The 24,983-nt window shown below is 39.4% G+C and overlaps 1 protein-coding gene across 1 annotated transcript; it reads right to left on the bottom strand.

The window, feature by feature from the left end:
• Nucleotides 1-1,226: 1,226 nt before the first annotated feature.
• On the bottom strand, nt 1,227-24,909 carry ubash3ba (ubiquitin associated and SH3 domain containing Ba). Its single transcript, XM_014983533.2, has 14 exons — nt 23,690-24,909; nt 8,534-8,587; nt 8,157-8,343; nt 7,207-7,405; nt 6,129-6,298; nt 5,843-6,051; nt 5,583-5,727; nt 4,703-4,823; nt 4,499-4,621; nt 4,308-4,400; nt 3,796-3,940; nt 3,575-3,681; nt 2,637-2,746; nt 1,227-2,527 (listed from the first exon to the last, which is right to left on the bottom strand). Exons 1-14 carry the CDS (start codon nt 23,815-23,817, stop codon nt 2,390-2,392), a joined length of 1,929 nt encoding a protein of 642 aa, XP_014839019.1. The 5' UTR covers nt 23,818-24,909; the 3' UTR covers nt 1,227-2,389.
• Nucleotides 24,910-24,983: the final 74 nt, after the last annotated feature.

Genomic DNA, 24,983 nt, shown 5'->3' with positions numbered 1-24,983 from the left:
TACCGAATAAATTGGATTTTTCAAACAAACTAAGGTTCACAACAATAACCGCAACCAAAAAATAATATAATAACCCAACTATACGACCTTACTTCGCTCAAGATCCGAGACCATATTCTGTCACTCCGTTTAATGGAGTCGCGCTTTAGATGAGATGATGTTTATGAAAACATTCACAAAATTGTCTTCCACCCCATTTCTTAAACACAAGGCTCTCAATGTTATTCTTAGAAACTTAAATTAGTATAAGCATCTTGACAGCAATGTAAAAAATCCAAACGTCTATGGCTAACTAGCTAACTAGCTAATCATTTGCGGAACATTGAAGTGAAAGGCACTTCAGATATCGTCTACTTCAACTTGAGGCTTAAATTAAATTTTGACTTTGTACAGAAAACATTCCCCAGTGTTTAAAAACGTTAAAGCAGCATCAAACTAAAAACATAATCAACGGAACAGAAACAGTAGCTAGCTTAGCCTACCTGAGCTCATAGATGTCTTCCTGTTGGGAGCGGAGGGACAAATGTAGATGTTTTAGCACATTTTACCCCGCCAGATAATAACTATTTTTAAAGTTAAGGTATATAGTCAGAAATCATTTTTTTTTAATAATAACGTTATGGCTACTGATAACAGATATTGGAAGACGCACTTCACAGGTGTGTTCAATCTCATTGATTATTGTAGGTGGACACGGTTCAGTGCTTAATGGCTCAATGGAATTTACTGAGAAAATATTTAAATATAAAATACAATAAAGTTCCATGCAAATGTATTTTTTACATTTGTAACAAAACATTAACATATTTTGTTGAGTTTGTTGAAAAAGATCAACAGAAGGTGAAGGTACACATAGCATATTTGTGATTTTATTTTTATTTATTTTATTTGTGGGTTGGTTGGTTGTTGTTTTTTTTTTTTTTTTACCAACAGTAGTCTGAAAAGTGTCAATTGTACCTGGATCCAGTCCGTCTGATTGAATATTTTTTTTCTAAACAGTGTTTTAGAAACACTGTTTGTTATTGAAAGTTCCATCCATCTTCCATCAGCTCTGCCAAGTTTCTCTGTCTCTGATGAAGACAACCATTTCCACAGGATAACGCTGCCACCGCCATGTCTTTCATGGGAATGGTGACACATTACATGGAAAGGTGAATGGATTTAACCTCTTCTACCAACTCAACAAAGAGAGTTTGTTCTTGCAGAACACAAATATACAGATCATAACAGCTCCAAAACTGTCTTTTATTAATTTATAGTGTGACAGATTTCAAATCATACAGCATTAAGATGCATTAAGCAATGAGTACTAAAATTATTTCATGTAACGGGAAAAAGAAAAGAAAAATCAAAGAATCACCAAGAGTTTGAAAAGCAAAGTTTCTATGAGGTTAACAGAGTTTCAGGTATGGTCATGACAATAACAAGCAATAACTTTAGTAGAGGCACCTGCATATCAGTAGCAATGCAGTTAATCCTGCGAATTAATATTAAAGATTTCATTTGTCACATCAACTGATAAGATGTGGGCAGTGGCTTTACTAGAGGGCCAAATGTTCAGATGGTATCATGAGTGTAACTGTCGAAGGAAATGATATGAAATTTATAGGACCAGAACAGCAATAATAAATTTTTTTTAAAGCTGACAACAACTGAAAACAATTAAGACTGGTGCTCCTCTGTCTGATTGTCGACCTTATCTTCTGTGCTTCTTCTATACAATGGGGACGTCGCTACAAGTTAAATAATAGCTTCTGACAAGTGGAAAAATATTTTTGTGGAACAAGTGTGTCTCAACTAATGCGTGTCACAGTGTGTGAAAAGGCAGCAGAGTACAAAGTCTTCACCACCCACTTCCCCCTCTGCTGGAGGAGGGGCCGCAGACAGAGACAGAGCTCCGGATAAAAATCTTGTTTCATCGCATCGCTCAGGAAGCGTCCAATTTTCTTCTGTAGCACCTCCACGCTCTCAGTAAATAAGTGCCATATAGAGAGACAGGCAGAAAAATGCCATCCAACCTGAAGCTTGCTTTTGCTGTGATCTCAGCACAGACTGGGGTTTTCTCTTTCCTGAGCGTCACATCTAAGTACAATAGCTGCAATTTATTGGCTTATATCAGATATATATTTATATATATATATATATATATATATATATATATATATATATATATATATATATATATATATATATATATATATATATATATATATATATAAATATATAATTTTTTTTATTTTTGCATAATGTCTTTCATTGGAAGCCACTCTGTGTTTCTCTTTGTCCTTTCGGTAGTTTGAATGGAATTATAGAATTGTAAAACGAAAAAAATAAATAATGTTTCAGCAGTTCAAGCTGACAAAAGATAGGGAGCCTAACAGCATATCCTTCAGTCTTGCATTAGCATTTCCCTCCAGTTGAAACTGTGATTGGGTCCATGTGTGAGAGGCAAGATGGGTGGGTCGACCAGCTGCCACACGCCTGTCTCTCCCAATTCTTCACAAGCACAAAAACCCAAGTAGGGAATCTGCAAGCAGGAGAAGACAGATGTGCATGTTACGAATGAAGAACAGGCAAGGAACTAGAGGGGGGTACAGTAAGAGGATGAAAGCAACGTGAGATAAAGCAGAACTGACCTTTCGGACAACTTGCACAAAGTCCTTGGAGTTTTGGGGGCTGAGGCCCTGTATTTGGCGAGTGCAGGCCTCCAGGGAGGAAGCATGGGCCACAATCAGGACCGTGGTTCCTGTGTGACAGAGGTAAAAAAAATATATATATTTTTTGTATATATACATGGATGTATATATACATCCATGTATATATATGGATGTATATATACATCCATATATACATATGGATGTACTGTAACTGGTAACCCACTGAGCTTTTTCAAGTTTTGTCTTACAGAAAAACATCTATATTTTTCAGCAGTATTTTATCAGATACAGTAACAAAAACAGCTGCATAATTGTATAAAGTTTTGCAAAAAATAATCATTGCAAAAAAACATTCATTTCAAGTCTTTCAATTGAATTCAGGTCTGGACTTTAACCAGGCCATTTTAAAATAAATCACCATGTTTTGACCTATTGTAATACCTCTAACTGCATGTTTGGGTTCATCGTTTCCAAAGTCGGTCCTGCACGTTTTAATTCTCTCCCTGGTTCAACACACCTGAGTCAAACGACGACTCGTTAGCATTCCTCTGCAGAACACTGACATGCCAAGGAGGTTGTTACAACCAAGGTGTTGAACTAAAACATCTCTGACCTGCAGGAAGTTAAACCTCTACCTGTCCTTTTGCTGCCTCTAACAAGTTTTCCTTCATGATTGCTCTGTCTATAACTCCACCCATCTTCCTATCAACTCTGACCAGCATCCAGGCCCAAGAATTTATGTAAGAATAGATGAAAGGGGCCTGAATAAAAATGCACTTAACTTATTTTTACTTATAAAAACATGTTGCCAACGGTGTCTGAATGTCTTTTCTTCTCACATTTATGCATTACATTGTGTTGGTGTATGAGACAAAACCTCTCCAAAACTAAAATGTGAAAAAGTTTAAAAAGTTTACCCAGACTTTTGCACTCTGTCAGAATCTCTCTGGTCACTTGGAAGCTCCTGCTGATGTAGGTATCGTAGGACTCCGACACGGTCAGTTTGCTTACAGGATAATGAGGTCTGCAGCAAAAAAACAAATAAAAAATAAAAACAAAAACCCATCAAAGTTGATGAGGATTTAACTGTACCACAGCATAACATTTAAAATGATCCAACATCTGTGTTGTTTTGTACTTGTATGTTGTGTCCACACTCAGGTTTGCGGCCGCTAGGTCAGCCGGTGGGATCCAAGCCGGGAGGCTGGTGCCTGAAACCCATTTGGTCCATTCAAACAAACCGGGCTCCACGCGGATTTTTGTCTTGGCCTCCAGCTGGAGACCTGAAACAGATTAAAACGGAGAATGAAGCTGAGAAGCAGAGAGGTTATTTTGACAAAATGTGTCATTTTTTCCACGCAGAAAAGACACTAAAAGTCTTCGATGACTGAACAAGTTGATAAAAGCTTCACATTTTAACTCCCACTGAGTCTATTGGCACCGGTGTTGTCGTAACATACTGGAGCCATTCTCCAGTCTAACTGGTTTGATATAAGAGCCTGGAAAAAAGATTTTAGACACAACACTAAAACTCCCTCACCAACAGACAGTAACATTCATAAATACACACAAAGTGCATGTTTAGATGATGTTTGACACCAGCCGTTGGTGGTCAGTCTACTGACGAGATGAAGGAGGATGAGCTCCTACCTTGGAGGATGTGCTGAGCAGTCTGGATGCAGCGGAGGGAAGGAGAGCAGTAAACAAAGTCTATTGTTGTGTGGCTTCCCAGCAGGGCTTCACCTGAGATGGGCCAAAACACACAGTCACTCATAATGAATTCCAACTACACCATGCATTTGTGAATAACCTGCAAATGACACACACACACACAGACAGACCTACTAGACGGGCCTGTGTGGAGCCAAACACAGTAATCGGACAGTCTTTTTCATAGTCCCGGTGACCTCCGCTCCTGCTTGGCAGGCTGCACGGCATGTTCAGATTAGAACGAATGTATCCACCTGTGCAGCACAGATTAAGGTCTCAGAAGAGAAGAAAACACTGGCATTTTAAAGACCGCATCACAGCTCTGCATCCCCCACCTTTGGAATCAAAACACTGGGTGACCCAGTGTTTGCCGAACACCACGTCCATCCTCTCGCCATGGCGACACACAAACAGCCTCATCTTGGACGAGGAGGAGTGAGCGGTCGCCCTCGATACCTGAGATGGAAACGTCGTAGGCGTTTACCGAGTTTTCCGAATGTGTTCCTCGCGCTTTTTCGCATTTTGTCAGGTTACATGCATGTGTCATATTAGGATTTTTGTGACAGACTCACAAAAAGCAGTAAATAATTCCAAAACGGGAAAAAAATAATCATGTACATTAAAAATCCATAATATGTGGTATAGATTTATATTCAGCCCTCTTTACTCTGTTTCCTCTATATAAATCCCAGTGCAAACAGCTGATCTTCAGAAGATATCTAATTTGAGTAAATTAATCTCAGTTTAAATCCAGTTGTGCAGATCTACAGCTGGATTTATTCAGAACGCCAGTGATAAAACATGGCAGTGGAAGCATTATGCTAAAAATAATTTAAGAGACTTTGAACGAGACTGAAGTGCTGTTCATAAATGTGCTACATCCAAACAAGGTAAGGTTGAGGTATTTTGCAAGATAAACAGGGAAAAACATCAGTCTGGTGGATATATACTGCAAAGTATATCATCCATAATTACAGTGATAGAAAATGTTTCCTTTTCTTTTCATTGGTGTTGATCTGTAGCATAAAATCCTAATACAAACACTGAACTTTGTGGTTTTAATAGGACATGATGTGGAAAAAGATCCAGGGGGGATTATAGGTTATCTCAAACAGACCTGTTCTCAAACTCCTTCATATAATTTCACATCAAAGTTCACAGTTATCTTTATTAAAGCAGGCATTTTAGGCAATGGACGGTTACAGTGAAATGTACCTGCATAGGTGGAAGGAGGCCAGTGAGGCTGGAAGGATCCATAAGACTGTCAAGCAGACTGTCATTTAGCTGTCCATCAAATAAAAGCCCTCCCATGGGGTTACCAGGGGGAGATGGAGAGGCACAGTTGAGAAAGGAGTGAGACCTGCCGATCAACACAAGAACAAACTCAGCTTTATTTATTCCTTGTACTTAGAAAGTCACACAGCAGCCCTACAGCAGTGTACTTGTCGGGAATGTGCTTTTTTCCCCATCCTTACCCATGAACAACCCACGTGTCGGACTCGTCGGCACGGCTCACGTAGTTCTCGGGCAGCAGGCCGGACAACCCGGTGCCCAGCGAAGTGCCGTACAGCCAGCCCTCGCTGGCTGTGCTCTGCTCCACCGGAGACATGAAGATGAAGTCCCCCTGCAGCAGCTCCAGCTCGTCGTCGTTCTGAGGCACGTACGGGTACATGACTTGAAGCGTCTGCAGGAGGAGGAGAAGAGTCGTTGGGAGAGATGCTTTCATAAGAGGAGCTACCGGCTTGGTGGAGGGAGGGCTACCTCGTGGTTAGCAAAGCGTATATCCCTGGAGAGGAGCACAGCCAGCCAATCACAGCCCGCGGTCACCTCTATGCTTTTGGCCAACTTCTCCAGAACTGGAAGATGGCTGGCATTAAAGTGGTACGCCATGGTGACATGGAGCTGCTTCTTATGGGGCTCAACGTGGACATCTGTAAAAAAAAAAAAAAAAAAAACACACACACACACATACATTGATAAAACATTAAGTACAATGGTACCATTTTCTCACGGATAGAAACTAATTTCCTCAATATCTATCTTTGCGTAAGGGTGACTTTAACGCTTCCTTTAACAAGTTAGAATAGATCACTCGGCTACACTGAACATATTTGCAAATTGTTTTTCACAAAATCACACTTAAGTAATGACATTTTAGTTTAGTTACTTCTGCATATTTTGAGATCCTTTTAGAATGACATGTTTTAGGGAGTCCTGTCCCTTTAAATCCAAATAAACTTTACACTGGCACATGAAAATGGCTGCATACAAGTGCACAATTATACAACCGTAAATCTTTGAAAAGCAGAAGTAGAGCCTCCTTCACAGCAAACAAGAATGCAGCAAGCGATTTACAAATGTGAAGTCAACAACAAAACACTCGTCTTTTCCAGAAGCCATTGTACAGAGTATACAGCAGTAAAACGAGCTGACCAAACGTGTTGTTCTGCTGCTTTGCTAGCTTAAGTTGCTAGGTAACGGCACAGTGACCGTCGAATGTCACTTAACAATTGGAAGGTTACTGATGCGGCTCATTTTCCAGACACCAAAAAACATTGACTTATTGTTAAAAAAACTGTTTTTTTAAGCTCTTTTTACAATTCTTCAGACCCAATCGAAGACAAAAATGTGTAAGATGTGAATTTACTCCCACAATAATTCTCCATTTAGAGATGATAACCTTTATTACAGTATCTGCATCTTGGTACCAAAAGGACTTGATGAAGTCAAATCAACACAGTCAGTCTGGGCTGATGACTTAAGAGCCCCGATAATGTCCTGTAGCTGCTCCCTTCACAGAGAAGGAATCAACGCTCTGCACTCATCTGAAGGGACAAACCTGCTTTAGATGTCGCCTCGGTTGCAAAGTCAGCAGCGAAGCTCTTAAGAACCTCGGCCATCTGCTCCTCCACAAAAAGCCCAATGAAGCTGGAGGAGATGTAGAGCTCCAGAGGCAGAGGCATGGGGATGCGACCTTTCCACTTGGCCACGGTGGTCTGCAGGGCGTCAGTCAGAGCCTCTACCTTCTCATCAGCACACTGAGGGGTGCAGAAGATAATTGGTGATCACAGAAGAAGAAGCAAATGAAACAGCATCAGCAACTACAATGCCGTAAACCTTTTCACATCTTAAGAGAACAAAGTTCAATGTACTTTGTTAGGCTTTGTGTGATAGTCATGTGCTTATTCTGAACTGGAAGGAAAATGATACATCATGTCAACATCTTATTACAAACAGCAACTTTCCCTATAGCTGAATTAATTTCTGAATTAATTTATGTGAATTTAAAATTTTATTCAGGCTTTCTACAGTCACATTTCAGAGCAGATACAGCTTTTCAGTTTCTATCAGTTTCACATATCAACAGACAGAATGGAGTATATATATTTATATATACGTATGTATGTATATATATATATATATATATATATATATATATAGATAGATAGATAGATAGATAGATAGATAGATAGATAGATAGATAGATAGATAGATAGATAGATAGATAGATAGATAGATAGATAGATAGATAGATAGATAGATAGATAGATAGATAGATAGATAGATAGATATACACACACTTTATATATACTTTATATATACTTTTTTTTTTTTTTTTGCCAAGGTTTGTATTTTCAGAAAGGAAATAGTCTCCACGCAAATGCAGACTCAGACAATCTGTCTCCACAGAAGAGGAACTTCGGTCTTAGACTAAACTGAACAACTGGGGATTGAAAACAAAAAGCGAGGTTACCAGTTAACGTTAATAAAAAGCAAGCATAAAGTTACCATGAAGAACTGGCAGAGGGTGATGTGAGGGAAGATGTTGTGGGCCTTGTTCTTCCCGCAGGTGAGGCGGGACTGCTTCCAGAAGTGTGTGAGCTGCTGGAGCAGAGGTCCGCTGGGCCGCAGGTACAACACATACTCTCTGGGCAGGCGGTCGTCCAGGAAAGGGTCGTCCAAATGGGAGAAGAGCCTGAGAGCAGCCAGAAACAAGGACAGGACAGGAAGAGCGTTTACAATCCAGCAGAGGGCAGTAATGAGAAGCCGCAGAGATTCAAAACATTTTCTTTGAAGTAAGGACTGCAAATGTTTGTCTCCAAAACATATATTTTCCTGTTCTGTGCTACACAGAACGTGAATAGATGCGCTTGTGTTGCTCTCACCAGTCGCAAGCCGCCTGGACGTTTTTGCCTCCAGTCGAAACCAGAGCTTTCAACCTGCAACGGGAACCAGAACAGAGGAGGGGATCAAAGGACGATCACAGAATCAATACTCTCTCCTGTGGGACCAGATGCATTCAGAGCAGCTTGCTTCATATCATTCATGACCTAACTTTAATGCTTAGAGCAGAGGGTTCAGGAAACAGAGCTACTCTGATTTAATAAACCTGCTTTGTTTTTTCTTAGGAAAGCATTGTGAGGGTTTCATTGTCATAAAAGCAAACGTGTTGCTTTGATTCACGAAGCTCAGTCTATTAATAAGTAATGAGCACTTATGTGCTTGAGAATATTTAGGCCAAACCATCTCTAAGTCTTGTTTAACAATTTATTTCCTCGGCTGCTTTATGTAATACAATTTGCAAGCATGACTAATGTTTTTGGTTGTACACAAGATTCACTTTATTATAGATTTCACTTGTAAAAGGTACAACAAGGGCCTCTGGGTGTTTTTTTATACGCTTCCAGTCATCATCGTGTTGAAACTCCAGAGATCCTGTGCGCCCTGGAAAAGGTTTCGACATCGAGCCACGTGGAGCGTTTCAAAGCATGACATTCATACCGAGCTTCACTTGGGATCCCGATTGCTCAGTCATTTCATCAGACCAGAGGCTTTTATTTATGGCGGCTTAGGAAGAAACTAAATTAAGATGTTATTCCTCCTTGAAAAGAATGTAGCGTGCTTTTAGTCACTCTTCAAGCCATAAAACTTTTTTTTTTAAAACGCTTTGGATTTTTGTAAAACAGAGATTCTTATGTGTTGATAATTAGACTTTTTGACAGTTGCAATGTATCCTGCAATCCTGTTCACATTTTTTCCGTTACTGCATCACTGAGCTTTTATTGACTGACAGCGTCTCTCCAGTCACGCTCACAGGAAGGACCCACATAGTTGTCCCTTTAAAAGCCTCTACAAATTATTAACTGTGAATGCAATTTAAAAAAAAACATGTGCTATTCTTATAACTTGCCCTGCTAAGTCTTGCTGTTCTGGACAGATAAAGCTGTTTTTTTTATTTTTTTAATTCTTGCTTTTTTGGGCTCCTTAAAGAGGAAAAGGGCAAAAAGCAGAAGTATGCTCGACCCACGTATGCATGTATGAACACTTTTGGTCCACGAGGTCAGAATGATGGTCATAGTTCTCAACTAAACCTGTTAAGAATCAACAAAAGTCTGAACACTGGGTTGGAGCTTGAATGGCCTCAATCAAAGCATATTCACACGTTTGAATGGCCCAGTTAAAGTCCGGAGTTATGTCTTAACTGGTAAGATTTGGACAGGCAAGGTTAGGGATATATACCAATAGACTTGCAGCTTTTTTATTGGAAAAATATTTTAATTTCTGATAGCTGTGACTATGTGGTATGAATACTTTTGCAATAGAAAAACCAAGAGGTTCTCCTTTTAACATTAAACCTCCACACACTGCATGCAAATTCTGGTCTGTGGGCAGGATTTGCTTATTGGTGAAGATAACACAAATTACCAACATGTGACTTCATGTTATCTCATCAGCAAACCGTTATCCATCGTATTTGCATTCATGCATGCAAACAACCAGCAACTTTTTGTTTTGTCACACTATTGCCGCTTGCATCCACCCAAATGAGCCGTACGGCACGGCATAATTCTCTTTGCCCCATTTATCCATGATTCATATTTGTATCTTTTGCTTACTATTCAGATGTGAGCGACTGCCAAATAACCAACCACAGTGATGAAGACTGTAGCTGAACTCTAAGCCTTGTTACTCCATCTCCTTTCAGCCGGAGTTCTTTGTGCATTGTGTGAGAACAAGGCACGGGCCCAAGCCAACAAATGGCTTATTCATTGGATCAGCAAACAAAAACACAAAACGGTTATAATACTGCTTTTAACTAAATGATAACTGTAACATAGACAGCACCGCTTTTTACCCCTGTGTGCAGACATTATGATCGTCTCTAAATACCAAATTAGTCGTTTTCTGTGCCACTGCGAAGCCTTCTGACTTCTTTATGGAACGTGATTCAGACTAGCTGCAGCTCCTCTGCGTGTGATGGCGCCGATAGTGCTTACTGTGCCCCTGTTTGTGTTCAAACTCAATGAGCTATTTTTATATTCGTCCCACAGAGAGGGTCCTAGATTCGGCGACGTCCCCGAACCCCGAGGCAGAGCGCCCTGACACACAGCAGGGTGGGATGGGCGGGTCGGCGGGATCGTGAAAGATTGCCAGGGTCTGAATGAACGGTGCGCCCCCTTTACACACACACACATGAGAACACGTGCAGAGCAAAGACAAACCCCTGAACTGGTCTACCACGTCCACATACAACATTTTATCTCACTGACCCAGTTCCTGATAATACAAGCCATGGCTGGGTGGAGAAGGCTTAACACGCAGAGCCATTTGTGTGCTACAATCATCTTATACAAAGATTCCACCTGGTACTGTGTGGAGGAGGATTTTTTTTTTCCCCGTCTTTTTTTATTTCAGAAGGGATGATGGGATTACAAGCAGATGTGACTGAGGCATCATGAAATCCAATCCGAGCTGGAACACAGGATTGCATGCTTCTTATCTTTGCACAAAGAGACCCCGTGTGACATGAAATATTACTAAAGTTCTTATGCAGGTTTGCTGAGCAAATATACAAACATGGTGCAACACGGTGAATTTGACCTGTTCTTTTTTTAACGCTATGAAACCCTGTTGTGGGTGTAAACATTAATAATGGTGAGAAGGCACTGCATCAGCTTGGTTTTGACTTGCCTTTTTTACTCAAAGAGCTGACATTCACACACTGGGGTTGCCTGTAGAGTGAAGAAACAGGTGTAATCCAGATGGAAAAATGTAGATAAATTTAACATAAAGTGTGATGCAGGAGGAAATAGTCTAATATAATGGACTAATATAATTAGACACGGTTCAAACCTACACAGAATGGATAAATAAGACGTTTTCTTCTACCAGAGCAAAAGATCGGGTGCAGATTTTTGCAAGCAGACTGCCAGTCATGCTCGCAGGGGACACACGCTCATCTGAATGCAGACCATCAATGTCAACACAATCTTTGATGTCTTGACAGCTGCAGAAAAACTGCATCAAGCAAAAAGATCAAAGTGACGGAGAGCAACGGCAACCAAGTTCAGACGGCCGGCTACTGCATCCTGTCGCGCCTCAGAGGCTAGACTCAGCCTTCTGCCGTCGCTCTTGCTTTCAGACACTGAAGATCTCAAATCTGCCGTTTTTAAACGTTCAGTCATTTCACAGAATAGTGATGCATACCCATGACTTTATCCAACTTTAAATTATTTACTTTCCCTAATGAGGACAATGAATGCATATTTGTTCAGTGGTCTAAATGACCTTGTTTCTGTAAAATCGTCTGACCTGCGTCTATAATTAAATCATTAATCTTTCAACACTCAGCCACGCAGATGTAAAGATTTCCCAACAAACTAGTGCTGGTCCTTGTACAGCTTATGTCAGAACCACAAACCTCAGTGTTTTTGGGGCATTTCATAAACTGACACAAAACACAACTTGCCCTACATTTGTATTTTGCACCCCTTAACAAATAAATCTGTTCATTTACTTGAGGTGGGGAAAAAAAACAACCCAAAATTTTTCAGGATATTTCATATACGTCACAAGAACTCTTGTGATATTTTCATAATGCATCCTGCAGCATTTGCATATATATTTTATACTTTAGAAACCAGTCAGGACAAGATTTCTGCCCAAAACAAAAACAAACTATTTTTTAAAAACCACGGGTTTAAGTACAGAATGACCTTGATGTTGCAGGACAAGGAGAGACAACACATTTCTCTGTTCTTGCAGAATGTGTATGACCTTAACATACAACTGGAGCGACAATGGAGTAGTTTAACTTAAACAATATTCATATGTCCAGATCAGTATTTAATTAAAAGTCAATGACAGACTTTAATCTGCAGATCCCAGGCATTCTCCATCCAATCTGACTCACTCTCTGACCTGAGAGTTGACAAATATTTTGGTCTCTAGATTTGCAAAGCTGGTGGACACAGACCCCCCTCCCAAAACAAACTCACACCAAATTCAAACAGCAGTGAGTTGGAGGGGACGTCCCTGTGCTTGTTCCAGTTCACAATTAGGAGCCATTTTTTTTACTTGTCTATGACATAAAATCACATAAAAAAAACTCTGATTGTAACAAAATGTGGAAGAATTCCAGTAGTAGGAATATTTTTCATTGAATAATGTTGTAGAAAGATTTTTCCATACCGATGTTAAAAAGTCAGAGCTTATTGAAAATGACCAATTACAAAATCAACCAGAAAAAAAACCTAAAGAAGAGACGAAGAAACTGCTCTGACTGAATTATAGTGGATGCAAATGTGAAAAAATCTGGACTCATTAAATAATGGATGCAACTCACAGAAGATCTCATCAGAACTCATCCCTATTAAACTCAATTTTAAAGGTTCGGATGTTTTCTGCTGGAATAAAAGAACAAACTGTCCTCAACTTCTAACTTATTCTCAGCAAACACTGAGCAAGTTATTTTTAAACTGAATTTGTTTTTGAAAGCCAAACAAAGATGAAAAAGATTAAAGACTGTGCAAAAGAAACGGCTCTCACTCTGCCCTGAGTGAGAGCCGTTCCAAACAACCAATGTAAAGGTGATGTCGTCAGATGATTTTTAATATATTTTTTCGCATGCACCTGCGTAGCAGGAAATATCAAATTTAGCCCTGCAGATTTCTCACGTATGATAAGGGCATTAGCAGTCTTTGTAGATAAACTCACCGTCTTTTTGCATGTTCACTACGGCTTGGTTTCTCACATGTTTAAACATTCTTTGGGCTGTTTATTACGTTCTAGTCATTTTCCAGGCTGCTCGACAAGCTGGAAGTGACAAACCTCCACTATGTAAACATCGTGCTTTTCATGCAGGCAAATTAGCCATGAAAGAACAGCAGAAAAGATAAACTACATTACATGCAAATATAAACAAATGCTACAACATTTGCAGCTAGATGCTCCCAAGGGCCCCTCCCCGACTCGACTCCACCAGCGAAACAGAATTTCCTGTTTATAAGCTGACGGCAAACAGACAGCTCCAAATACTTATCACACCAGCATTGCTGGGATCTCAGTTTGCTGCCTGACACTCAACTGCACCCAAAGGAGAGCTTCCATCAGCTGAAAAAATATGCTCCACTTGCAACAGCGTGTCCAGCTATACCCACAATCACTCAGCCTGCAGCAAGGCAAGCATTCGATGAAATGAGAATTTACGTATTTACAGACAAAATGTTATATTTACCATACAGATAGTAGTTGTTATTCACGCCTAATTAGGCTTCATATGCATGAAAAGGCCATTTGGTTAATTTTACATTATAATTTTTATCTGAAAAAATGCCAGCACTCTAGGTTTACACAAAACAAAGGAGAAAAAATGCAGTTTATAATTTGTGTAGAGAGCACTTTAGACTTGCTAACACATATTCTTCTATTTGGCGATATGTGAAATAACTAGCTACTCCTGGAACATTTATCCTAGATGGAATAATTTGCCTCCATCATTTAGTTGTGCCACCTCGCTTCATATTTTTAAATTGTCTTTGCTCCAGTTTTCAGAAAGAACAAAATATAATTTACTTACTCCTCACATGGACATGCACACATACACTGCATCTGCATGTATTGTCTTATTTTGTGTCATGTTGAATGCGTGTACCATACAGTTGCTAATATGAATTTATATGTACATGTATTTTTTTGATAAGCTGGCTTTATCAACAAAGCTAGCTAATCAAAGCTAGCTTTTTCGGGGGGGAAGCATGCATGCGTGTGTTTAAATGTCTTGAATTATATTTTGAATTTACTTGTTAAGATTTGTATTATTGTTCATAATTATGTTTTATAAGGACCCCTCCCCCCACCCCCCCCCAAAAAAAGAGATGATGCATCTCTAGGAGTTATCTTTGAAAATAATAAATGAAATAAATCAACAAGCTAAGCTAGCTGAGCTATTAGCATGTCTCTTAAAATGGTCCAAAATTCACCTACAACTTGTTAGCCGTTTTCAAAAGGTTTGTTAATCTTATGTAAATGAGAATGATCAAAATATTGTACTTTTTAATTAAGTTTTTTTTTCTGTAACTAGCCAAAAGTTCTAAGCTAACATGAAGAAACTGTAGCTTAAAGTGCCTCAAAGCTGAGCTGTCTCAAACTGTACGACATTTTGTAACTAACTTAGAAGTTTGCTACAATAATTCACAACATTTTGATAAATATCTGATAGTAGTCGCCATCTACCTTTGTCAGTTTGGGGACGTTTTCCAACACTGAGCCTAACACTCCCCTTGACTATGAATGTAACCGCCAATCATAAACCCCAAGCAGAAACACAAACTACATTTAGAAGTTGTTGAATTACAGGGTTGGAATGTTATTTGCACATGCATTAACTGGAAAAGGAGAAAGACGAGCTTTGCTCAGAGCAAAAAGCCCAGAAGGGCAACATCCATGAACCAGAAGGGATCTTAGACTGTCCGGGCTTGGAGAGGTCAAAGGGTGTTGTGAGTCTACAGGAAGTGTAAATTAAATTTTCCATCACTAAATGTAACATTAGGAATAAATATCTGCTGTATATTTACTACCAGATTGCAAATACTGTAAAGAAACTAGACGTATCCAGCGCTATAGAAAAATGTAAGCATTACATCTGTAATTCTAGGAAAAGACAGCAACACATGTGTCACAACTGCTGTGTAAATGTATGTGTAACTCCAAACTTAGTGTAACTTTGTTGTCATAAACATGCAAGCAGTCCTTAGCTAATCTGCAATAAAAGCGTTTAACAATGCTAATTTCCATGTGTAGCCACTTTACTTTCAGCAGAGCCACACATGCCATACTTTTATGCATTTATGGTAAGCTGTGCTAATTTGCTAATTAAATGAACCCCTAATTTGCCCTACGGGTTAGTGGCATATTTGATTCACAGACAGGCCTGCTTTGGTGTTACATACTCATTTTTTTCAGCAAACCAGGAGCCACAAATTGAACAAAAGTCATCTGTGGACAGCCGAGGTCTTTTCTTACCATCATTTATCTTAATGATATAGACGGGAGGTTCACCAGGTCAGACAGAGCAAATAAGAAATCGACTCAAGTAAAGTTGCGAAGGAGAGAAAAAGGTTTAAAAGAACCCCTTGGTTTTAGAAGGCTAATTTTAGTGCTCTATGACATCAGTGAAACAAGTTAAACTGTACACAGCGCAAATGATTCACTGTGAATACTTTGTTTAAGGTCTGGTGCCAAAATCATGATGCATCACTGAGCCCTACTCACAGTCCCACGGCTGCTACACAGGCAGCGAAAGCAGAAAGTGTTTGGGAGTGGCGGCCATGGTTGGGTCGGCAGCCGCATGCATGTTGTCTTAAGGCGCACCATCAGAAGTGTCTGGCATTAATTAAGGCCGCAAATTAAATTTATATTTAGAAAGGTTGTACATAAAGAGAATACACGAGGTCGGAGCCTTGACATGAGGGTTTTTGGAACAAGAATTTGTCTTTTCAGCAGAAAATTCACTTTTTGCCGAATGTAGGATTGATCTAATGAGAAAAATCACGATGGCTCACTGAGTACAGAACGCCATCGCTCAGTATGACCGCAACCGACTCAGAATCTGCTTCATCCTCCCTCCAACTACCAACTCGACAGTGCTCTGCAAAAGGTCACAAGCCACTTCCGGAAATGAGCGACTTCCTCTTGGCTGTCTTGAACACAGGCTCAGCGTTTGTTTTAGTTTGCACGCAGCGGCACTATTCCTGATACGTTAGTGTAGAAGGTTTTTCTTTTTTGCTGTAATTCTGCCAGAGATTTGCCTAAGTGTTAAATGGTTTCACTTGATGTTACTTTGCGTGTTGTACTAAAGTGGCATTCTGGGTAGGGAAGAGAAATGAAAGTGTTCTAGGTAAGGGGAACAATGTGCTGCATTCAGTGTGCACTCTGACTTCCTCCTACACTCACAAAAAGACTTCACAGGTGGACAGGGTGGGGAAAAAAAAAAAAAAATGAAGTTAGAGCATATAATCTCCACACAGCTATATGCGCTACGGCTCAGAAACCGCGCTGGCTTTGATGTTGAGAAGTCGTTGGAGAACATGTTGCAGAAGAGACACTTGTATCTGTAAAACGAATCTGACAAGAAAACAGAATAGAAGATGCAAAACGTGCCATTGCTGATAATAATTGGAGCTCATCATTGGTGGATGTACTAAAGCTCTTAAAAGTTCTTCTTAATGTTAAAATCCAGGTGCATGACATTGAAAAATCCTTTGTAAACTTCACATATATCCTGTACAACATCCTGACTGAAAACCAATAAATCCAAACAAGATGCTGTAGCCGGTTTTCATAACCAGGCTTTGGCTGAATCAGGTGCTGTGCAGACATGAGCAGCAGGCCACCCAGAGAGGTGGAAGTTATCACTCCAAAAGCAGCATAAAAGCCAGATTATAGTTTACAAATACACCCAGGAACAAAATAATCCCACTTTCTTTGTTCTGATAAAACTAAAAATGAAGTGTTTGGTAACGAGGACCAGCGTTGCATCTTGGGGAAAAAAATGGGAAGCTTGCAAGTCAGAGTACGCCATCCCAAATGTGAAGTATGCGAGTAGCAGTATCATCTTATGAAGGCATTTTGCTCCAAGAGGAACTGGTGCACTTTACAGAATATGTGGCAAAACGATGAAATATTTACAGGAAATCCCAAGAAATCAGTCAGGAAATTAAAGCTGAGGGAAAATTGGGCAAAGACTAAACATGCCTTTAAATTAATTAAAAACTGACAACAAAGTTACAGTTTTGGAGAGGTCAGCACAAGGCTTGGATCTAGATAAAAGATTTGTGGGCTGAGCTGAAAAGGTGTGTACAAGCCTGACTCTCTAAATCCAGTTTCATCAGAAGAAATGGGCCAAATGTCCAGCTACTTATTTATTATAAGACGTTCCTTAAGGAAGGATACCCAAGACGTTTCTCCAAAACATACAGTTTAAAAGGCAGTTATACGAAATAACAAAATGGAAATTACAATGTAAACTTCTGAATATAAATATTTCTTTAAAAATGTCCTCGTTATTCTTGCAGATAGCAAACAGAAATAATTTTGTCGTTTCCTAACTTGCATAAAACTAAGTATATTAATAAACATGGTTTTTGATTGTGGTTTTGATACGTATACCTAGAGATAATCTTGGTCTTTTGCAACTTCTCCGCACACTTAGGCTTTAGCTAAAAAAAGCCACAAGTAAATATATATATTTTTTAAAGTACTGGAGCAAATGAACATTGTCAATCGTCCTTAGAGACGCTATAATCGATGCTAGGTTTGTACGTAAGCAAACGGCATATGATTGGGTGATGTAGATCTAGAGGAGAGTGTTGGTCCTCGATGGAGCCACCATGGTTCGATTCCTGAAGTTTCCTCCTCTCTCCGCCCGTTTTCTCTTTAAATACAGCAAATAAAGGCAACTAGTGCCATAAAAACCTAAAATGAAATGTAAATGTTGATGGTAAACTCAAAGGTGAATTACAAAGTGTTTTTTAATAAACTTTTGCAACCAGTTTATTGTGCCTTTCGTACCGGTTGTGTGTCACATTAAAAGTGGAAAAAAGAATTCAAAAATTACTTAGCAATGGATTTTAACAAGTTGTTTCTCTATAGCTTTGAATTTTAGACAATACAGATTTTAAAATTGCAAAAAAAAAAAACAAAGACTTAAGCCTAAATAGTCATTTAAGATGTAAAGCAAAAAGCACATAATAAATTAGTGGAGGTATAAGCAGTACCTGTTTTTGTTATCCATTAGGAAATCCTGAGCACATTCCTTCAAAGGGAATCCATACTTCTTAAAAGAAAAAGAAGTCGGAAAACCGGCCCTCTGAGCACGGATGGAAACTAAAACGTCAACACTGATGTCCAATGTCTCTGCAGTAGGACATGTTTTGTTTACGCTCACAGTTCAACACAGAGTAAGACCAATTCTTTTCATGTCTGTCTTTGGACTTTATCACTGCAGTTATCATGATGGGTTTTTTTTTTCCTTATCGGCTTCCTGCCAACTCAGAAACTGCCACCTTCGTCTCAGAGTGGCTAACCAAAATGAAGCGGGGGGCATCTGACTACATTTTCCATCACATCATTTATCATTAACCCCTATTTATAGCCTCTTACTAATGTGACAAAAAAAAAAGTAGGGTTTTGGGATTTTCATGAGGTCTGAATTCGCCTTTTCACTTCCTTACAATATAAACAAAATTAGCTTAATCCCTAACCTTGCGTCTTTGCTTAAGTGTATGACAAATGAAGTCTTAAGGTGTTTGTGTTTTTATTGCTTTGCAGGCTGTTTTGTCCTTCCAGTAAACTCAGTTATTTCAGCCAGTAAAACATCTGCTTTCGCTGCTATGTTTACTACAACCCAATAAAAAGGTTGCCTTCAGAATATGGCAGAACTTAGCCTCAAAATCTAAACAAATACACTATCATAGCTAAAAAAACAATATTACTAATGGACTTTTAATACGCTGGTTTGATTCCATATAGACACTATAAAAAGGACCAAGGGGAATGTTTACCAGGAAATACAGGACAACAAGAAGTTAAAATTAACACTCAAGTGTTATAAGGAAGTGTTTCTAAAGACGTTGGATGATTTACAAATGTAGTACAGAAAAAAAAAAGCAAATTACAGGATGCAACATGCAACAGAAAATGGTTCACTGAAGCTTTAAAAGACGGTTTTGGACTAAACTAATAACTGACCATTTGATTTAGACGCAGAAACACTCATGCTTTCCTGAACCCATTTCTTCCACGTCCTACCGAACCTGTACAACAAAGATCGACAGCAAACACACCGCTTCAAACGTCAGTGGCGTGTTGCTGCACATTCAGCCGGGGTCACGTCGCATCTTTGTTTCCACACAATCAGGAGAGCAACAACCTTCCAGGCAGCTCCGAGCTGATTACTCAGGTCAGATCCTGGATGCATCAGCACAAAAAACAGAACGAAAGAAAGAAACATCCCCAGAATAAAACAGAGGGTCAGTTTCTTTTTGTGTGATTGTGTGTGTGCGTCTCCATGATTCACGTTCCACACAGCCTGAAAACAAACACCCGAACACAATAAGCTTTTGTTGCCTGAAGCAGTGATGGATAGCTCATTTCCGTTACATTTCTTGTTCCTCTTCCACCAACGCTGAGCAGCAGAGTGGCAAAATATGAAAAGTTGAACGTTTTACTAATGAGGAATGAAGGAAGGGAAAACATGCTACACCCGAATGAACATAAACGGTACAAAACAACACTTAGCAAGTAATCTGCGAATGTCTTAGCGATAAATATTTGGTTGAAATTTTGAAAAATCTTAAATGTGGCGTTACACTGTTGATTTACATATTGGCACTGCTGGTACTGATGCGTTAAAAGCTGTAAAGTAAATTCATCTTTTGCTGCTGTCGAATAATCCAACACTGAAAATGTTAGAGGAATGCGGTCATTATCTTGATAATTACTCATATTTCTTTTGAGAAATACAAGTTTGGCCAAAATTTAAAATGTTATAACTTTTTGTACTTCAAAGAAGTGTGATAAAAAACTAAATCATTGTGTTTCACTTCCTGAGTTAACTTTTCTTTAAAACCATAACTTCTTGTTTCTCTGTTTCTTTTGACACACTCTTCAAAACGGAAAATAAAATAAAAAACACACCACGAAGGCAAAAAAAAATGTTCATTGATCTGGGAAGATTTACTTGACGAACCTTTCCTGCTTCTGTGAGGCACAATAGTCGACATGGCACAGAGGTAGATTTGGTTTGGTCACTCTTCAAAACGGCAAAGACAAGACACTACGTCGTTAAAGAAAGGCAGAGGCCTGTTGACCTCAGACTTCTCTGTTTCCCAGCGGTAAGAAAGTGTGACACAGAGACACACTTATTTTGGCCACTAGCCTCCAGGCAACGCAAGGAGCCATATTTACCTCACCACAAGCTGCGGTGAAGAGGATGGTAAGACATGAAGAAAAACCCAAATAGCTCTTTGTGAAAGAGCTGCAACAAGAAGCACGAGTGGAGGCTGACACACAGGATGGACAACTACGCACACACACACACACACACACACACACACACACACACACACACACGCACACACACACACACTCCTACCTGAGAACCGAACCAATTAACCCAACGAGCATTTCATTTTAAAGCATTTGAGCACATCTCTACCTGGGATGCTAATAACTGTTGATGGAGGAGTTCCTGCTTGCCACCAAAAAAAAACTTTAATTCTTTAGTTTTTGTTCCAGTTTTTGCAACCGCACCAAAACTTGCCAAATCGTCAACGAACAGAAACAAACAAGCCAGAGTCATGAGCACAAACCAACCGGCAGCTTCAACGGAGCGGCAGCCAAGACTGTTCCCTGGAGCGCGTTAACATGTAACAACGATTTGTTACAGAGATCAATTATTAAATCAAAGCGACAATGAGTGTCGTAGATAATGGATGTGCGTATGCAAACATACGAATCACAGCCACTCGCTGGCGTTGGACAGAAAACCATTAAACCTTTGTCAGTTTTAAAAAACCTAGCATTTTTAAAAATTTAATGTTTTCAAAAGGTTAAAAGGAAAGGCTGGTCAACACTTTTAACCCCACTAGTCCGAGTCGCTGCGAAAATGTCTGCCTTCATTTTTACAAAGCTAAACAGAATCCAATTACAGCGTTCACAAGAGAATCGTTTCTTTGGTACCTGGGAGATCATTTTTGGGCATGTAGAAAAAAAAAGGCCCTGTGTGGGATGGGACGGTTCCAACATGTTAGGTTAATAATTTATGTGGGTGTATCTGACAGTACTTACAATGAAAAAGGACAAAATAATAACACTTCCTGTGACAGGGAAGACATTGCACAGTGAGAGGGAGGAGAGAAATTAAAAAGAGCTCGCTCATGCTTACAATTAGTCGTCATTATTTGGCAGAACAAAACTACAGCAATGTAGTTTTGTTCTGTTTTGTTCTGTTATGTTCAATATTTAAACCTAAATGTAGTTTCGTTATTTATATTTCATTACTTTATCTGTTTGTTTTTTTAATTATACTTAAATCACAATTCTGCTTCTAGTGGATTTCTTCTGTTGTTTTGCCTCTACTAATTGCAAACTGTAAATCATTTATTTAAAAACCATAAGAAACACGCAGACCACACGTTTTCATATTATCAGCTAATCCACAGACTACTGTCTGGAATCAATAATGCTTGTTTCCTGGCAACCGCTTTGCTTAAAGGATGAATGAAAAGAAGTACTGACGGCCACAACCAGGAAATACCCTTAAGATCATGTTGACACTCAGAGACAGTGAGCACAAAGCCCTCCTCAGGAAACCATGATTAATCCTCAGCCAGCCCAAGGAATAAGCAAACCAAGCTTCTCTCGCAGAAAATTTTTAAATCACTTCTACCATTTTCTACATGAGAACATTTCAGCTTTTAAACTTGTTTATGTATTTAACATCTAAAACAACAATATCTTCCTTCTTGTGGTACAAAGAAGATATTTACGGTATGATAAGTGATGTTTACATCCATAACTTGAGAGCGTCTTTTATCATGCTGCTGCTCGTGAGTCACGTTTCATGCACTGAACTGTTTTTGCATAAAACCCAATCGAAACAACCCCGTCTTCCTGTCTCTGTGATCCGTACCGTTTAAGTCCACATTTCATTTAAAGCTCTAAAATGTTTCATCTTAAATAATATTTAAAGAAAGATGGTGGCATATGTAAGAAATAACTCCTTTAAAACTGCTAAAAAAAAAAAGCCCATAATTCCATTTTTACAGTTGTTAAAGTTATTTTAATGAGATGACGAATGGAGTAAAGAAGAGCAGCATGTAAAGTCAAAAAGTGAACTTTTCATGCTTTTTGCATATTCAAAATCAACATTATGTTCTAAATAAAACTGGATAATTTATTGGTCTATGTATAAAGACGCTACAATGTATAAATGCCTGTCTAAAAATGATCCCAAAATGAATATTATTAAAATGGTAAATTAAGATCATATTTATTTTTTTCCCCTGCTGTGGGAAAACCCAGGTTTGAGACTGTTAAGCAAACACCTGAGTTTAAATTGGGTCATTATGAAAGATCCCAGGGGTGTAAGTTGACAACATGGACTCAAATAAAAAAGCCAAAGATCATCAGTGGAAAAGATGGCTAGATTTATAAAAATTTTCAGATGAATATGAGAATTTTTTTTTTACCAGAATACCAGAATTATTGAATACTGGTGAGTTCAGCCGAGCTATAACTGCAGAACATTATATTATTTCAGTGCAGTATCGATAACAGTTGTTAAATAAAAGCAATTAAATCACATGTTACAGTTTTATTTAAAATCTTTGTGCAATATTCTATTTTTACTCAAGTTTATAATCCTGTTAGAATCTCTACTGGTTGTTAGGATTAAGAAAAAACAGAAAACGTTACTGGTGTTAAACTGGCTGTCGGGGAATGAACTTCTGAATTGGCTTTATACAATCTTGGGCTGGGTCTGGATTCTTTGGCGTTGGGCAAAAAATAAAGTAGAATTACTTAGCAATTTAACTCCTTTTATTATATTTTGAATTTACTATATAATCAATCTATTAACATGTATCTGGTACTTTTCTCACCAGTGTAAAATAAAAAAAAGCTTCAACTATTTAACAACTAGATCCAAAGTGTTTGAGTTTTCAGATGTGTTCAATTTGAAATTAACACAGTTGTACTGTCAGACACTGTAAAACAGTTATGAGTTGCCAACATGGACACACCAGAAGCAAGCAGCACCAACAGCAGAGATGCTGAGAGAATAAAAGCAAGTAGAGATGGATGTAAAGGAAACTTTTGACCAGGATACTGGAATAAGTGGATGCTGCTTGGTTCAGACTAGTTGTAACTGTGTTACAACTAGTTACAACTCTCTAGAGAGAGAGAGACGGAGAGAGGGAGAGAGAGAGAGAGAGAGAGAGAGAGAGAGAGAGAGAGAGAGAGAGCAGCTGTCCACTTACGCCCTGGTCCTGGGGAAGCCCATGGACAGCAGCACGTCCAAAGTAGAGCCATGTTTGATGGTGCTGGGTCGGGTCTGGCGCTGCCTTCGCGGTGTCACTTTGGCGTACAGGTCCTCCTTCGCTGCCATAACTCACTGCCCCATCGGTACGTCAGGTCCACAGCTCCGCTGGTGTGTTTTCATTTATAAGCAAATAAAAAAGAAGGGGAAAAAAAAAAAGGAAGACGGAACCAATGAGCTATTTAACCCAGAGTGACTCGGTCTGGACGGAAGCACGTAAATATCACGAAACTCTGCGAGGAAACGAGCATGTTTTGACTGCGAGCTGGGACGAGCTGCCTCCTCCTCCTCCGGCTGCTGCTCCTGACGGCTCGCAACATGAAGTGAAAACCATCAGCAGGGGGCTCGGCCATGGGAAGTCACTCCTGCGCTGTCAGCCGCGTCCCCGACAGCGGTGAACACATCTGGCTGCTGCCTGCCCCTCGCATCCGGTCCGCTGAGCGAAAAATCACATACGACAGCACAAGTTTCCCTCTCCAAATGTTGTCTTATTCATGAATGGACCCTGATGAGCGAGCGGAGGATCGGCCGCGACCCCTTCAGTTAAAGAGACAGCACAGCAGCAGCATTGCAGGAGGGGACAGGAAGTCGATTTTAAAGAACCCAAGGCGTATAAAACTGTGACAGCGACACAGTCCGCCTACTCAGGGGCGCTGTTTGAACACATATACAGACTGTACGGCGAGCTGCTGTGATTATTTCAGTGACAGTCCCATGATGGAGGTGAATGGTGGAAAATGCTGCTCACACTTCCTGTCTGCGAGAAAAAGATCGACGTTGCTGCGCGCATGCGTAGTGCGGGGGTATGAAAACAGTCCGCCATCCTTAGTTGTCATAGCAACGCTGGCATTAATCCGTAAATTTATAATTTATTACTCAGTGGTAAATGTTTCACTGAAATTAGATAAACATTTTCCCAGCATATATTTAATAAAAAAAAATGTTCCACTAAAGGATTTATACTTTAGTTTGTCACATGTAACAGTTTTTTTTTGTTTTTTATCTATTTTGTGGACTTATATATATATATCATTACCCTTCTCAAAAGCAGCGTTTAGTAACACATTCGGGTGACATCACAGAAGGCATAATCTTGCTGATCAGAGGTTTTTGGTACATCAATTAAAAATTTGGACCTCTTTAAGTATAAGCTACCGTCATATATCAGTGGTAGCCAAATCCTTCTACATTATTTATTTTTTACTTAAATTTCAGACTCCACAAACTGTATTTGC

This window comes from Poecilia mexicana, unplaced genomic scaffold, assembly GCF_051168715.1.
Source record: "Poecilia mexicana isolate PSO_F unplaced genomic scaffold, ASM5116871v1 scaffold_14, whole genome shotgun sequence".
NCBI classification, from domain to species: Eukaryota; Metazoa; Chordata; class Actinopteri; order Cyprinodontiformes; family Poeciliidae; genus Poecilia; species Poecilia mexicana.
The sequence above is the reverse complement of the archived record's forward strand: the minus strand, read 5'-3'. Positions and strand labels throughout refer to the sequence as shown.

Coding starts and splice junctions, on each gene's coding strand:
- ubash3ba (XM_014983533.2), bottom strand. CDS start 23,817: ATGGCAGCGAAGGAGGACCTGTACGCCAAAGTGACACCGCGAAGGCAG. Junction 6,299..7,206: donor CGAGGCGACATCTAAAGCAG/GTTTGTCCCTTC, acceptor TTTTTTTTACAG/ATGTCCACGTTGAGCCCCAT. Junction 2,747..3,574: donor GACAGAGTGCAAAAGTCTGG/GTAAACTTTTTA, acceptor TCTGTCACACAG/GAACCACGGTCCTGATTGTG.